The sequence below is a fragment of the Pan troglodytes genome, chromosome 17 (genome assembly GCF_028858775.2).
Source record: "Pan troglodytes isolate AG18354 chromosome 17, NHGRI_mPanTro3-v2.0_pri, whole genome shotgun sequence".
Classification (NCBI taxonomy): domain Eukaryota; kingdom Metazoa; phylum Chordata; class Mammalia; order Primates; family Hominidae; genus Pan; species Pan troglodytes.
In genome coordinates, this window is record NC_072415.2 from 55,922,908 (window position 1) to 55,937,238 (window position 14,331).

General features: G+C 46.4%; 1 protein-coding gene across 3 annotated transcripts in view; it reads right to left on the reverse strand.

Annotated features, from left to right (window-relative positions):
• The window catches only part of PSTPIP2 (proline-serine-threonine phosphatase interacting protein 2), a 92,691-nt gene extending 89,488 nt beyond the window's left edge, over positions 1–3,203 (reverse strand). For 2 of the 3 annotated variants that reach the window (XM_063796069.1, XM_063796070.1), the window contains exon 1: positions 2,776–2,986. In XM_063796069.1, the coding sequence (XP_063652139.1) occupies positions 2,776–2,808 (33 nt within the window). In that variant the 5' untranslated portion in view covers positions 2,809–2,986. Of the gene's footprint in view, positions 1–2,775 lie in introns of all 3 variants that reach the window. The other variant, XM_001145075.6, reaches the window with a different exon arrangement.
• Positions 3,204–14,331: the final 11,128 nt, after the last annotated feature.

A 14,331-nucleotide genomic window follows, 5' to 3' on the forward strand; every position in this document is an offset into this window, starting at 1 on the left:
ATACAGCACTGCTTAACCAAAGTGCCACAAAGAAGGTATAAACAGGGAAGGGTGGGAGAGAAACAACACACAGGTATGTACCAATAGCAGGCAAATTCATTGGGGGCCAATCCCAGTTTTATTCATTTATTTTAAAATGATTTTTAGAGACAGGGTCTCACTATGTTGCCCAGCCTCCTTAGTAGCTGGGACTACAGGCACACGCCAGCTCCAAGCCCAGTTTTAAACACTGATTATTCCCTTTTGAAGCAGATTCATCGAAGATTTCTTTAAATAAATATTTTCATGAAGCATTTAAATACATTCATTTATGAAGTGTGTATTGACTCATACTTTTTCAGGAACGTGTACAAACACGTTTGACCACAGTCCTCTCACCTTCCTTGGAATGTCCCTCTCTTGGGCCTGTGATAGCTCTTTCCTGGTTGTATCCCTTCATCTCTTCCTCTGTTTCTCTGTCCCCTTTCTCCTCCTCCATCAATAGAGGCATGCACTAAGAGTGCTTCTTTGTGGACTTCCGATCTCTTCATTCTTTCTCCTTGAATAACCATCACTCACTTCTTTTACTTGTCACCTCTACTGCTGATAATAATAGCTGGCAACTATAGGTGCTCTCTGTGTGTCAGGCACTGTACTAAACTCTCAAGTTTAATCCTCCCAACGGTCCTAAGGAGTAGACACTGTTATTATCCCCATTTTTATGTATGGAAAAACTGAGGCTTGGGGGCGGAAGCAGGCTGCCCAGGGTCACCTAGCTAGTAAGGGGCAGAACTGGATTCAAGCCCAGGCAGCCCACCCAGAGGCTTCATGCTGCTCGGTAAGCTCTCAAAACTGGACATCTTCCCAAGGGGCGGGGCCATCTCCACCAGCCCCTCAAACCCTGCATGTCACCCACCAGACATTAGAGAGTTTGTACTGGCTGTGAAGATATTAAAATACTGCAAACTCTGTGGCCTGGAACCCTGTCTTCACCCTGTCACCCTCTCCGCTAAGACCTCCGCGTATCCAGCATCCCTGGCATGGGGCTGAGGGGTGGAGGCTGGTGGGGAGGGGCTTAGCGCCCGCCTGGCCTTAGCCTTGCCAGTGCTAAAACTGTGGCTAAATACTGAGGATTGTGTTGTTTGGTTGGGTTTGTTTGTTTGTTCGTTTTTGAGACAAACACAAATCACTCTGTCGTCCAGGCTGGAGTGCAGTGATGTGATCATAGCTCACTGCAACCTCAAACTCCTGACCTCAAGCAATCCTCTTGCCTCAGCCTCCCAAGTAACTATATCTACAGGCATGCACCACCATGCCCAGCTAATTTTTAAGATTTTTTTGTAGAGACAGACAGAGTCTCGCTATGTTGCCCAGGGTGGTCTCGAACTCCTGGCCTCAAGCAATCCTCCTACCTTGGCCTCCCAAAGTGCTGGGATCACAGGCATGAGCCACTGTGCCTGAACTAAATACTGTTAGTATCACGTCTGCCTCCTTCTCCTTATGTCTCCACGAACCAGTTCCTCTGCTGACTTCCTTATTTCTGGGGCCCACATCTCATTCTCCAGTTTGTATTATACAGAGCCTTTTTCCCACAGTGCCTGCCATGGGATCCCCCAGTCCTCCATTCTACCTGAAAAACTCGCAGGCCTCCCGTGAGAGCCAGCTGTGGTGCCCTTGGTTCCTCTGTGAGGCTGCCACCACCCTGTACCCTAGGGTGAGTAGTGCCCCAGAAGGACCTCACAAACTCCAGTGAAGGGACTCACAGGCACAGTCTCAACTGTGTCCCTGAGGTCCCCAGCCAGGTTTCTCTACCCTGCAGCCCACGTGGGGTAGAGGGACCATCTAGGCAGCTGTGAAGCTACCTGGGTGGGGGGTGGGGGGAGGCAAGCAGGAGCCCCAGTAAGGAGTCAGGGCCCCTTGGCAGCTGCGGTCAACTTTGAGGTGTGCGGCCTCCTGCTCCTGTCTTAAAGGGATGAGGACAGCTCCTCTGAATGAGGGGGCATGGACCTTGAGGGGCACCTGGGGAGTGAGAGGACAGAGGGAAGAGGACTAGACAGAGGAGAGGGACAGGCAGACCTGCTCCCTCCAGGCTGGGCTGGCCCTACCGGGCTGGGGTACCCCCTCCAGCTTATAGGGTCTCCCACACCATCAGCCCCGCTATGGGGCCTGGACGGAAGGGCTGGGGCAATGGCCTGGGGAGGGGCTCGGGAAACAAGGCTGTCGAACAGGGAAAGCTCCAGCAAAGGGAAGCCCTCTATGCTGTACGTTTCCTGGAAAGGACGATCCCGGGGGGCAGCTGCTGCTGTCAACCCGGTAAAGCTCACAAGCCCCCACACCAGATCCCCCCAGATCCTCTCACGGCTCAGCTCCAGGGACCGGCAGAGACTCTCCCCGGACGGGTCTCGCCTCCCTAAGGGTCTCTGCTTCGCCTGTGAGAGGAGGGGTTGATGTCCTGACTCTAAGGTGTCTGGGCTCTCTGCGTCCTCAGGAGCACGCGCTGCTGGGGGCGCGGGCGGCAGAGGGTGGGCCCTGGAGTCCGAGCCCCCGGGACTCGCGGGCACGCGGTGGGTAGCGGGGGGACAGAGAGGGAACAGCAGCCCAGCGTCCGCTCCAGGTCTGCCCCCTCGAGCAGTGGGGCTGGGGCCCCGATCCCGTCACGCGCGAGCTCCGCCAAGCCCCCGGGCGCGCGGTCACCGAGTGGCGCCGGAGCTGGGGCGCCCCCCACGCCCGCCGCGTTGGCCTTCCGCCCGGGCCGGGTCCCGAGCCCCGCGATCCGCTGTCGGCCCCACGACTTACCCAAAAGTTTCCCTTGAACAGTGAGCGCGTCATCGCAGCGCGAGTGGGGGCGCGGAGGAGAGCCGGGCCGCAGGTGGCACAGAGCGGGGAGGCCTGACTGCCACTGCCCGCGGCCCCGCAGACTCAACTTCTGCGTTCCACACTCGCGCAGGGAAGCCGCCCCCGGGTCCTAAACCACTCCCGATTGCGACGGCCGCCGTCGGCGCTCTGCGCTCCCTGCGCGGGACCTGGGCGGGACCCGCGGCGCTCACCGGGCCAGGGGCTGCAGCCCGCACCCGGACCCAGGCCCATTTAAAGCCCCACAGCGTCAGGCCACGATCAATATATCAGCCCGAAGCTAGCTGCCTCCTTCTGGAAGTCTTTGGGGATTGGAAATAACTGGTCCTGGCTTGGGTTCCTGCCCCCTGGACCGCACGAAATCCAGGCTCTGCGGGGTGATAGACGGGATCTGATCAGATGGTCGCGAGGACCCGGTTTAAGCTACAGAAGGCCTGGGGCCGACAACTCCCGCAGACGCCTTGGCGTCACGGCGGGCCCCACCGGCACCTGCTGCAGATCAGGCCCTGGGGGACGGTTCATTTTTTATTTTACTTTTTGTTGTTGCAGGTGTTTTTAATGAATGGGGTCACGTTTTAGTCTAAAATGTCATGGAGAGGTCATCTCTGCTGTTTCCCCTTGACTCTAGTCACTTGGTGGTGTCCTAACAGGGCTTCCAGGAGCTCAGCCGCTCTCTGACTCCCTTTCCATTCTCAGAAGGCAAGACCCTTCCCTGCCCATTCCACCCCAGCAAGAGGGGCCCAAGATTCCTTCTTCTCCCTCCACTCTTCCACCCTCACAAATAAAACCCCAGGGCAGGTCAGACCCCTCTCTGCATTGTATTAGATTGGTACAAAAGTAATTGCGGTTTTTGCCATTACTTTTAATAGTAATGCAGGGCTTATGACAAAGTACTGCCTGGTGCGACAGGCCCGAAGCCCAACCTGAGGCCCAGAGGGGTTGAATGGCTTGCCCAAGATCACAGTTTATTTAAGGGATGAAGAGCTCAAGGTTAGAGCTCTGCCCTTCTAAACAGATGCAAAGACAGACATCCTTCCTGGGGCAGATCCATCCTGGGCAGAGGAATAGGTGCTCAAAGGGGGGAGGATAAAGGTCAAGGTTGCCAAGACTGGCACCAGCCCAGCCTGGAGAAGCAAGCATTCACCCCTGGAGCAGGTTCTAGCTACACCCAGACACAGTGAAAGGGCAATTGCTAGAATTATGTGAAGCACCCGGAACAAGTTCTGCTCCATAAAACTGCCGCCAGCCCCACTCAGATGAACTCCCACCAATAAAGTCATCCACAACTGCAAAGACGGAGAGGTGGCCTCCAGCCACCAAGCATCTCCAAGGGATGCATCCATTTACCTACTTGCTCATATCCTTTGAAAGCAGTGAGATTAGAAGGAAGGCAGAAAAGCCTGGCAGAACCATCAAGGGGCAGCAGAGGACGTGGTAGGCACTAGGAAGCTAGGCTTAACTGCAGGGGGTAAGAAATGGCACTAACTGGGGACATAGAAGCGCGAGAGCTGAAGACACCACTAAGGTTTTTCCTGGAAGTTTTAAATATTCTGGAAAAATAGTTTAGATACAATTCTAATTGTCACATTTTAATTTTTAATACATGTATAATTTTAAGTTATTAGAACGTTTCACAAGCTCTCACAGTACATTGTGCTTGATTTTCGCGACTCAGACTCTAAGCTCCCTGAATTTTAACCCTCTTCCGCCATCTGGTGACAAAGTTTTTAATTGCAAATGGTCATCCACGCTGCTGGAAAATATTCTTCATTCCTCAAACAGCTCATCTCTGGGGCAGGTATTGTGAGTAAAAAAACAAACAAAGTGTGTGCTATATCCAAGGGATATATTTAGGATATTTTACTAACTTCTGTGGTTTGAATGTTGCCCCCTCCAAGAATTCTTGTTGAAACTTAATCTGAAATGAGACAGTATTGAGAGAGTAGGGTCTTTAAGAGGTGATTGGGTCACGAGGGCCACTAGTCCCATTCATGGGTTAATGGGTTAGTAGATTAATGGGTTATCAGGAGATGAAACTGGTGGCTTTATGCTTTATAAGAAGAGGAAGAGATGGCTGGGCACAGTGGCTCATGCCTGTAATCCCAGCACTTTGGGAGGCCAAGGCAGGTGGATCACCTGAGGTCAGGAGTTCAAGACCGGGCAGGCCAACATGATGTAACCCCATCTCTATTAAAAATACAAAATTAGCCGGGTGTGGTGGCACACGCCTGTGGTCCCAGCTACTTGGGAGGCTGAGACAGGAGAATCGCTTGAACCCAGGAGGCATAGGCTGCAGGGAGCCGAGAGTGCTACTGCACTCCAGCCTGGGCGAGACAGAGTGAGACACCATCTCAGAAAAAAAAAAAAAAAAGAAGAAGAGGAAGAGAGGCCTGAGCTAGCACGATCAACCTCCTTGCCATGTTACACCCCATGCCACAGAGTCCCTACCAGTAAGAAGGCTGGCACAAATGCGGCCCCTCAACCTTGGACTTTTCAGCCTTCATAACTGTGAGAAATAAATTCTTTTCCTTTATAAACTACCCAATGTCAGATACTCTGTTATAAGCAACAGAAAACATACTAGGACACTAACAAAATTAAACAATATTATTATAGCAATTATGAAATAATGAAATTATTTAATATATTTAAGACAAATAATACATTTAAGATAATCGCTGTGAATATTTTGGCATAATCTCTTTCAACAATATATATTTGCAAGAATAAGTTCTTACTGTACATAAAATTTTGAGTCTTGCTTTTTTAACTTAGTATTTCATAAGTATTTTCTAAAATCACTCAATGTATTTTTTCTAACAAAAAGTTTGATAGAATACAGGGCTGGCCACTTTATAAGCAGACAATCTTGCACATAAAAATTGAAAATCTCTGTGAAGGGCTGGGCAGGGTGGCTCACACCTGTAATCCCAGCACTTTGGGAGGCCGAGGTGGGTGGATCACGAGGTCAGGAGATCGAGACCAGCCTGGCCAACATGGTGAAACCCTGTCTCTACTAAAAATACAAAAATTAGCCGTGCGGAGGTGGCACAGCACCTGTAATCCCACCTACTCGGGAGGCTGAGCCAGGAGAATCGCTTGAGCCTGGGAGGTGGAGGTTACAGTGAGCTGAGTTTGCACCACTGCACTCTAGCCTGGGCAACAGAGTGAGACTCCATCTCAAAATAAAATAAAATAAAAATATCTTTGAAGAGAAATTTGGCCATGTGATCAAAATGTAAAATGCCCCTATCTTTTGACCCATTAAGTCCATGTCAAAAAACTTACCCTTCAAATATATTCTCACATATGCAAAGTAAAAGATGACACAGTTGTTCATAGCAGTGTGGTTATTTTGGCAAAAGACTTGAAATAATTAATGTCCATCCATGGAGTACCAGCTCAATATATTGTCATATATCGATCCAATGAAATCATATTCAAGCATAAAAAATGAGGAAGCTCTTTGCGTATTGATATGGAACAATCATCAGATATATTAATAAGTGAAAAACAAAAGGCAAAACAAGCTGTCACTAGAATGAGAAGAAAAAAGAACACACACACACTTTCTTTTTTTTTTTTTTGAGACAGAGTCTTGCTCTGTTGCCCAGGCTGGAGTGCAGTGGTGCCATCTCGGCTCACTGCAAGCTCCGCCTCCCGGGTTCACGCCATTCTCCTGCCTCAGCCTCCCGAGTAGCTGGGACTACAGGCGCCTGCCACCACGCCCAGCTAATTTTTTGTATTTTTAGTAGAGACGGGGTTTCACTGTGTTAGCCAAGATGGTCTCTATCTCCTGACCTCGTGATCCGCCCACCTGGGCCTCCCAAAGTGCTGGGATTACAGGCGTGAGCTACCGGGCCCGGCCCACACACACACTTTCAATGGTCCCCTCTAAAGTGGGGATCTGGGGCCTGAGAGATAGGACAGAGCAGAAGAGAGCCCTACTTTTCATCCCATGCCCTTCTGGACCTTAGAATTTATACTCTGTGAGTTTATTATAAACCCAAAGAAAACTCATCAATATCATTTTTAATTTTTGCATAACTTCCCATCAAGTGGATATACCAATATGTACTTAGCATTTCCCTAATGCTTTTGGAAATATTACTGTGATAAATATCTTTTATATAAATCATTGTTAAAATTATTCATAGTGGAGGCCGGGTGCAGTGGCTCATGCTTGTAATCCCAGCACTTTGGGAGGCTGAGGTGGGTGGATCATTTGAGATCAGAAGTTCGAGACCAGCCTGGCCAACGTGGTGAAACCCTGCCTCTACTAAAAATACAAAAATTAGCCGGGTGTGGTGGTGGGCGCCTGTAATCCTAGCTACTTGGGAGGCTGAGGCAGGAGAATCACTTGAACCTGGGAGGCGGAGGTTGCAATGAGTTGAGATCACGCCACTGCACTCAGTCTGGGCAATGGAGTGAGACTACATCTCAAAAAAAAAAAAAAAATTACTCATAGTGGAATTACAGGTTAAAGAATATGAATATTTTTAAGGGTCTTGAAATATATTACCAAATAGTTTTCCACAAAAGTTGTATCAGTCTATACTCTCAGCAGTGTACAGCGGTGTCCCTGCCTTTTCAGAAACATTGGATAACATCATTCATAATCCTTGTTATATGATCATGGAAACGCTCTCATTATGCTTTAAATTTGCATGGTTTTAATTACTACTTGATCAGGTTTTTCATACGCATGTTTTTTCAGGCTATGCCATCTTTTGGGAATTGTCCTTGTCCTTTGCCCATTTATCTCTAGAAGTTTTGTTAGTTTTCTTTTTTAAAGCCAGTCAAATTTAGCAGTAGGGGACTGTACATCAACTTTAGTGACACTAATGTTAGTAAGTTCTGATAATTCACTACCACTGGACCAGCCAAAAGTCTTGTTCCTTTTTTTTTTTTTTTAACCAATTTGCCATTTTTGTTGCAAACATGTCTTGCTCTGTATTTCACAGCCTAGCACGCTACCTAGCACATCATAGGTGCTCAATAAACATTGATTTAACTGAATTAATTTGTATTTAATTAGATTTTTGGGGGCCCTGTTTTCATGTCTATACAACCCTATGTATTGACGTCCTCTGTCACTTTTTCCATTGCTTGTTTTGCTTAAAATCCCTTTCCCATCCAGGATCAGTGCAACACAGATGTGACTTGGAAGAACCTCGGAGCAGTCAGACCTATCTTGTAGTTACAAGGACTTGCTGACTTCAAAAAGTAAGAAATCATCCCACCCAACCTGTACTCATTACCTATTGCTGCAAAATACATTACTTCAAAAATTGCAGCTTAAAACAAGAAATATTTATTATTGCCCACAGTTTCTCAGGGCTAGGGATTTTAGAATTGTGTGAGTCTGGCTCAGGGCAACTCATGAAGTGGTAGACAGGCTGTCGGTGGGGCTGCAGTCGGCCTGAGCCCCACCAGGAACTGGAGAATCTGCTTTGAGCTACTCCTGTGGTTGTCTTCAGCTGCTTGCTGGCTGTTTGCCTGAGGTAAACGTCATAGTGGCATGGGCTTTGTCATAAAGCTGCTCACAACATGGCAACCTGCCTTCCCCAGAGCAAGGGATCTGAGAAAGAAACTCAGACAGAGGCCATATTATTTTTATAACCTAATCTCGGAGCCCTATTTAGGGCCATGTCACCAACAAGTGGCAGGAGTTCCTACCTAACCCAGACCCCAACCCTGGGTCTGAATGGAGATTCCCATGCAACTCAGATCTGTGAGGCACTGCTGTCTCCTCTCTGCCCATCAGTGGTCACCCACACACAGCATTAACACTGCTAGCTGGAGTCTAGGTTTTGCTTTGGGGAGGAACCCATACTCTTGTCAGAATGCCCCGGTACAGTGAACTAGCCATGCCACTTAGAAATTCCATGGTAGGCTGGGCACAGTGGCCTATGCCTGTAATCCCAGCACTTTGGGAGGCCGAGGCGGGCAGATCACCTGAGGTCGGGAGTTTGAGACCAGCCTGACAAACATGAGGAAACTCAGTCTCTACCAAAAACACAAAATTAGCCGAGTGTGGTGGCGCATGCCTGTAATCCCAGCTACTCGGGAGGCTGAGGGAGGAGAACTGCTTGAACCTGGGAGCTGGAGGTTGCAGTGAGCCGAGATCGTGCCATTGCACTCCAGCCTGGGCAACAAAAGCGAAACTCCATCTCAAAAAATAAATAAACGAACAAACAACATAAGAAGCACTGACAAATAAGGAATGATGTTTGACCTTGAGTTACATTTATCTTTTTTTTTTTTTCTGAGATGGAGTCTCACTCTGTCACCCAGGCTGGAGTGCTGTGGCATGATCCTGGCTCACTGTAATCTCTGCCGCCTGGATTCAAGCAATTCTCCCGCCTCAGCCTCCCAAGTAGCTAGGACTACAGGCGCATGCCACCATGCCCGGCTAATTTTTGTATTTTTAGAAGAGACAGGGTTTCGCCATGTTGGCCAGGTGGTCTCCTTGAGTTACATTTTTATGGATGTGTTGTTATACATATTCCAAAATTATTTTAGATTCCTAAAATTCTGGTATGTCTTGGTATGTTATCATGTAATTATGGTAATTATATTAAATTATTATAGGCATGGAAATAACCAAATTTGTCAACTGTGTCTTTAACCATGACCATCTCAAGTCATTTCCACAGTTAAGTGCTTAGATCCAACACATTTTCTAAAAGCTCTTTGCAAGCAAGCAAAATCCTAAAGTGTGTCTTCAAAGATTCATGAATGGGGGGAGGGGGGAGGGATAGCATTGGGAGATATACCTAATGCTAGATGACGAGTTAGTGGGTGCAGCGCACCAGCAGGGCACATGTATACATATGTAACTAACCTGCACATTGTGCACATGTACCCTAAAACTTAAAGCATAATAATAAAAAAAACAAAACAACAAAAAAACAACAACAAGGAGATTCATGAAAAGGATGGAATGGACCCTGACAAGCACTCTTGAATACAGGCTTCCAGTAAGTTTAGGATCATATTATTTGGACTGGATAAGAAGTCTCAGAACTCTAATGAAGAGACTGCCTGGTTTATGAAACTGGTAATATAAACAGGATAAAAACTAATTGAATATCAAGAAAATAATTTGCCATATTTTCATGCCGAATTAGCCAGAACTGAAATTGTTTATATATGCAATTTGAATGAACACTTATGGTCCAAGTCATATTACCTGTGAAAGCCAATTTAATAAATAGTGCTATGCACCTGAATTAGAGAAACAAAATTGGTAGTCAGGAGGATACAGGCCAGGTATGATGTCTCATGCCTGTAATTCTAGTGCTTTGGGAGGTCAAGGTGGGAGGATCACTGAAGGCCAGGCAGGGCAACAGAGTGAGACCCTAGCTGTACAAAATATTTTTAAATTTTTAAAAAAAGAATATAAATCCAGTGTTAAGCAGGGACTCATGGAGAGCCTAGATGGCCACCTGGTCTTCCCTGAGTCCTTAAAGCTTCCATTATTAAAAGCTCTGCAATCTATGGATCATCATGGAAGGGCTAAAATAATCCAAATGATGAGTGAGTGAGTGGGTAGCAACTGTCCTAAATTGCTAAAATGGTTTATGACCAATATTTGGTTTGTCACATCCATCCCATGAAGTAAGTCAAAAGTCCGGCAGCCTTATAACTCTTGCCAAAGGCCAACTCCCCCATAAATTCTTTCCTAGTTCTAACATTAAACATAGATCTTTTAATCCAAATGACACTTTGTAGTGGTTAGTTACTCCATCTTATTTGTATTTCTATGTAGTAATTATACAGTATTTACAAGACATGATGAATTGGTCTTTTGTTCTCCCTCCTCCTCCTTACTCCTAGGTTAGGTAAGTTACTGATGGAGTCCTTTTGTGTCTTACTCATCTTTGAATCCTTTTTAAGTGTTCATCTCATAGGTAATGCTCAATTAATAGCTGAACTAAGTACTACTTCAGATATGCTTATCTTAATATTCTTGCAGTCATAGATTATAGAGCTGAGACGCTAAGAGACTTTCAGGAGAGCAAAAAAGACAAGACCTTACAGTTAAATAGTTTTTAAAATACAAGTCTGAAAGCCATAAAACTTCACATTTCAAAGGTCAAGAGCCTTCTCAAATGTTCACCACCCCCAGTGATAAGATAAATGCACACAGACACAATTTTATGACAGCCATTTTGTTGCCACACAGAAGGGCCACTTGGGCAGTGTATTTAGGCCTGCCTGGTTAAAAACAGCCAGGTGCCTATGAGGTCTCCTATGTCATTAAGTCTGTAAGTACTTAGTAAAAAGCAGTATTTGAATCTCATGGTTCATTGCTGTAACAGAAAGGGCTGGACTCTATAGCTCAGCAAAAACACCAGGGAAAGGACTATACAGTTTTAGGGGAGATCTTGAAGTCTTCTAGCACAACTTTTTTTAAGAGTCAGGGTCTCACTCTGTCACCTAGGCTGGAGTGCAGTGGCGTGATCATAGCTGACTGCAGCCTGTTTCAAACTCCTGGGCTCAAGTGATCGTCCCAAAGTGCTGAGATTACAGGCGTAAGCCACTGCGCCTGGGCTATCATATTCTTTAAAAATATCACATATTTTTAAATGTGATATTTAAAAATCACATTTTTAAATATCACTGTGCCTGGCGTGGGCCAGGCACAGTGGCTCACGCCTGTAATCCCAGCACTTTGGGAGGTCGAGGCACGTGGATCATCTAAGGTCAGGAGTTCGAAACCAGCCTGGCCAACATGGTGAAACCCCGTCTCTACTAAAAATACAAAAATTAGCCAGGCATGGTGGTGCACACCTATAATCACGGCTACTCAGGAGGCTGAGGTAGGAGAATCACTTGAACCCAGGAGGTGGAGGTTGCAGTGAGCCGAGATCGCGCCATTGCACTCCAGCCTGGGCAACAAAAACAAAACTCCGTCTCAAAAAAAAAAAAAAAAAAAAAAAATCTCATCAGACCAGACCAGTAGTTAACATTTGGAATTTGATTTATAATGGACAAACATGGTTGTCTTCATTTGAGAAGTTTATTGAGCATTTACGTGCCAGGAGTGGGCTACGAGATCCAGTCAACAAACAAACAATACATACTCCCAGTAATAAATTAATTCCAATCCATTAGCCAAAGTATTTTTCTCCAAAGTAGTAATCACCACTGACACTAGGTATAAAATGCTCCAACAAGCCGGGCGCAGTGGCTCACCCCTGTAATCCCAGCACTTTGGGAGGCCGGTGGACCACCTAAGGTCAGGAGTTTGAGACCAGCCTGACCAACATGGAGAAACCCCATCTCTACTAAAAATACAAAATTAGCCAGGCGTGGTGATGCATGCCTGTAATCCCAGCTACTCAGGAGCCTGAGGCAGGAGAATTGCTTGACCCCAGGAGGCGGTGGTTGTGGTGAGCCGAGATCGTGCCATTGCACTCCAGCCTGGGCAACAAGAGCAAAATTCTCAAAAAAAAAAAAAAAAAAAAAAAAAACGAAATGTGCAGAACCTTCTAACTAAAAGTAACTTCCTTATTTCAGAAAAGGAAAATTAGATCTAGAAGTTATTTCTCAAGTAGCTAGAAAGCAAGAGTTGATCAGAAATGACCAACTGCTATCAAGTTTAGTGTTCCTCTAAGTACTGAAAAGGACTTATGAGTACTTTAAGAACTCTCCTCTTCCTACCAAAGATATTGGAGCCCACATATGTAAATATATTTTGACTTACTGGAAACAGAGAGATGGATAAGAATGAAGTTTCGGTACAGCAAATCCCCATCAACAAAATAAAATGGCAAGGGGGAACCCTAGGAAAAATATTTTAGAACATGACCATGTATGACCCTTACAGACAAAAGCCTTTATATATCAGCAAAAAAAAAAAAAAAAAAAAAAAAAAATGAGGCCGGGTGCGGTGGCTCAAGCCTGTAATCCCAGCACTTTGGGAGGCCGAGGTAGGTGGATCACGAGGTCAGGAGATCGAGACCATCCTGGCGAACATGGTGAAACCCCGTCTCTACTAAAAATACAAAAAAAAAAAAATTAGCTGGGCGTGATGGCAGGCACCTGTAGTACCAGCTACTCGGGAGGCTGAGGCAGGAGAACGGCGCAAACCCAGGGGGCAGAGCTTGCAGTGAGCCGAGATCGCACCACTGCACTCCAGCCTGGGAGACAGTGAGACTCCGTCTCAAAAAAAAAAAAAAAAAAAAAAAAAAAGGCCAGGTGTGGTGGCTCACACCTGTAATCCCAGCACTGTGGGAGGCCAAGGCAGGCAGATCACAAGGTCAGGAGTTCGAGACCAGCCTGGCCAATATGGTGAAACCCCGCCTCTACTAAAAACACAAAAATTAGCAGGGCATGGTGGTGGGTGCCTGTAGTTCCAGCTTCTTGGGAGGCTGAGGCAGGATAATTGCTTGAACCTGGAGGCAGAGGTTGCAGTGAGCCAAGATCAGGTCACTGCACTCCAGCCTGGACGACAGAGACTCCATCTCAAATAAATAAATAAATAAGTAAAAAAAAAAAGGTAACACAGTAAGAATGAGCAAAGGCTATGAAAAATTAAAAGTAAATAAATAAATAAATCAGTAGGCTGGGCGTGGTGGCTCACACCTGTAATCCCAGCACTTTGGGAAGCTGAGGCAGGCAGACCACGAGGTCAGGAGCTCAAGAGCAGCATGGCCAACATGGTGAAACCTTGTCTCTACTAAAAATACAAAATGTTAGCCGGGTGTGGTGGCATGGGCCTGTGGTCCCAGCTAATTGGGAGGCTAAGGCAGGAGAATCGCTTGAACCCAGGAGGTGAAAGGTGCAGTGAGCTGAGATTATGCCACTGCTCTCCAGCCTAGGTGACAGAGCAAGACTCTGTCTCAAAAAAATAAATAAATCAGTAAAAAAAATTTAATGCAGTAAGAATGAGCAAAGGCTATGAAAAGCTAGTAACAGAGGAAATAAAGTAGCTGTGAAAATATTAAAAGATGGCCGGGCATGGTAGTTCACACCTGTAATCCCAGCACTTTGGGAGACCAAGGCAGGAGGATCACTTGAGCCAAGGAGTTCATCATCAGCCTGGACAACATGGCAAGACCCTCCCTCTACAAAAAGTAGAAAAATTGGCTGGGCGTAGTGGTATGTGCCTGTAACCCCAGCTACTCAGGAGGCTGAGGTGGAAGAATCAATTGAACCCAGGTGGCAGAAGCTGCAGTGAGCTAAATCACACCACTATACTCCAGCCTGGGTGAGAGAGATGGAGACCCTGTCACAAAACAAACAAAAGAGATATTGACAAGTTTTCATAATCCTATGCATTCTATCTTCTCAGCTTTTGTTCCAGCAATTTTTTCATTTCCCTGAGAATTTTAACTGTCCTATTATTTTCCTGCCTACAGTACCTCTTTATGCAGGTACATCCTCTGGGCAGAGAAGCCAGCTATGCTCTTCAGTATTGTCAGCCTGCCACATATATCCAGTTTAGGAATTTCTCTTAAACACAAAGTACTCTAGAAACTTACAAAG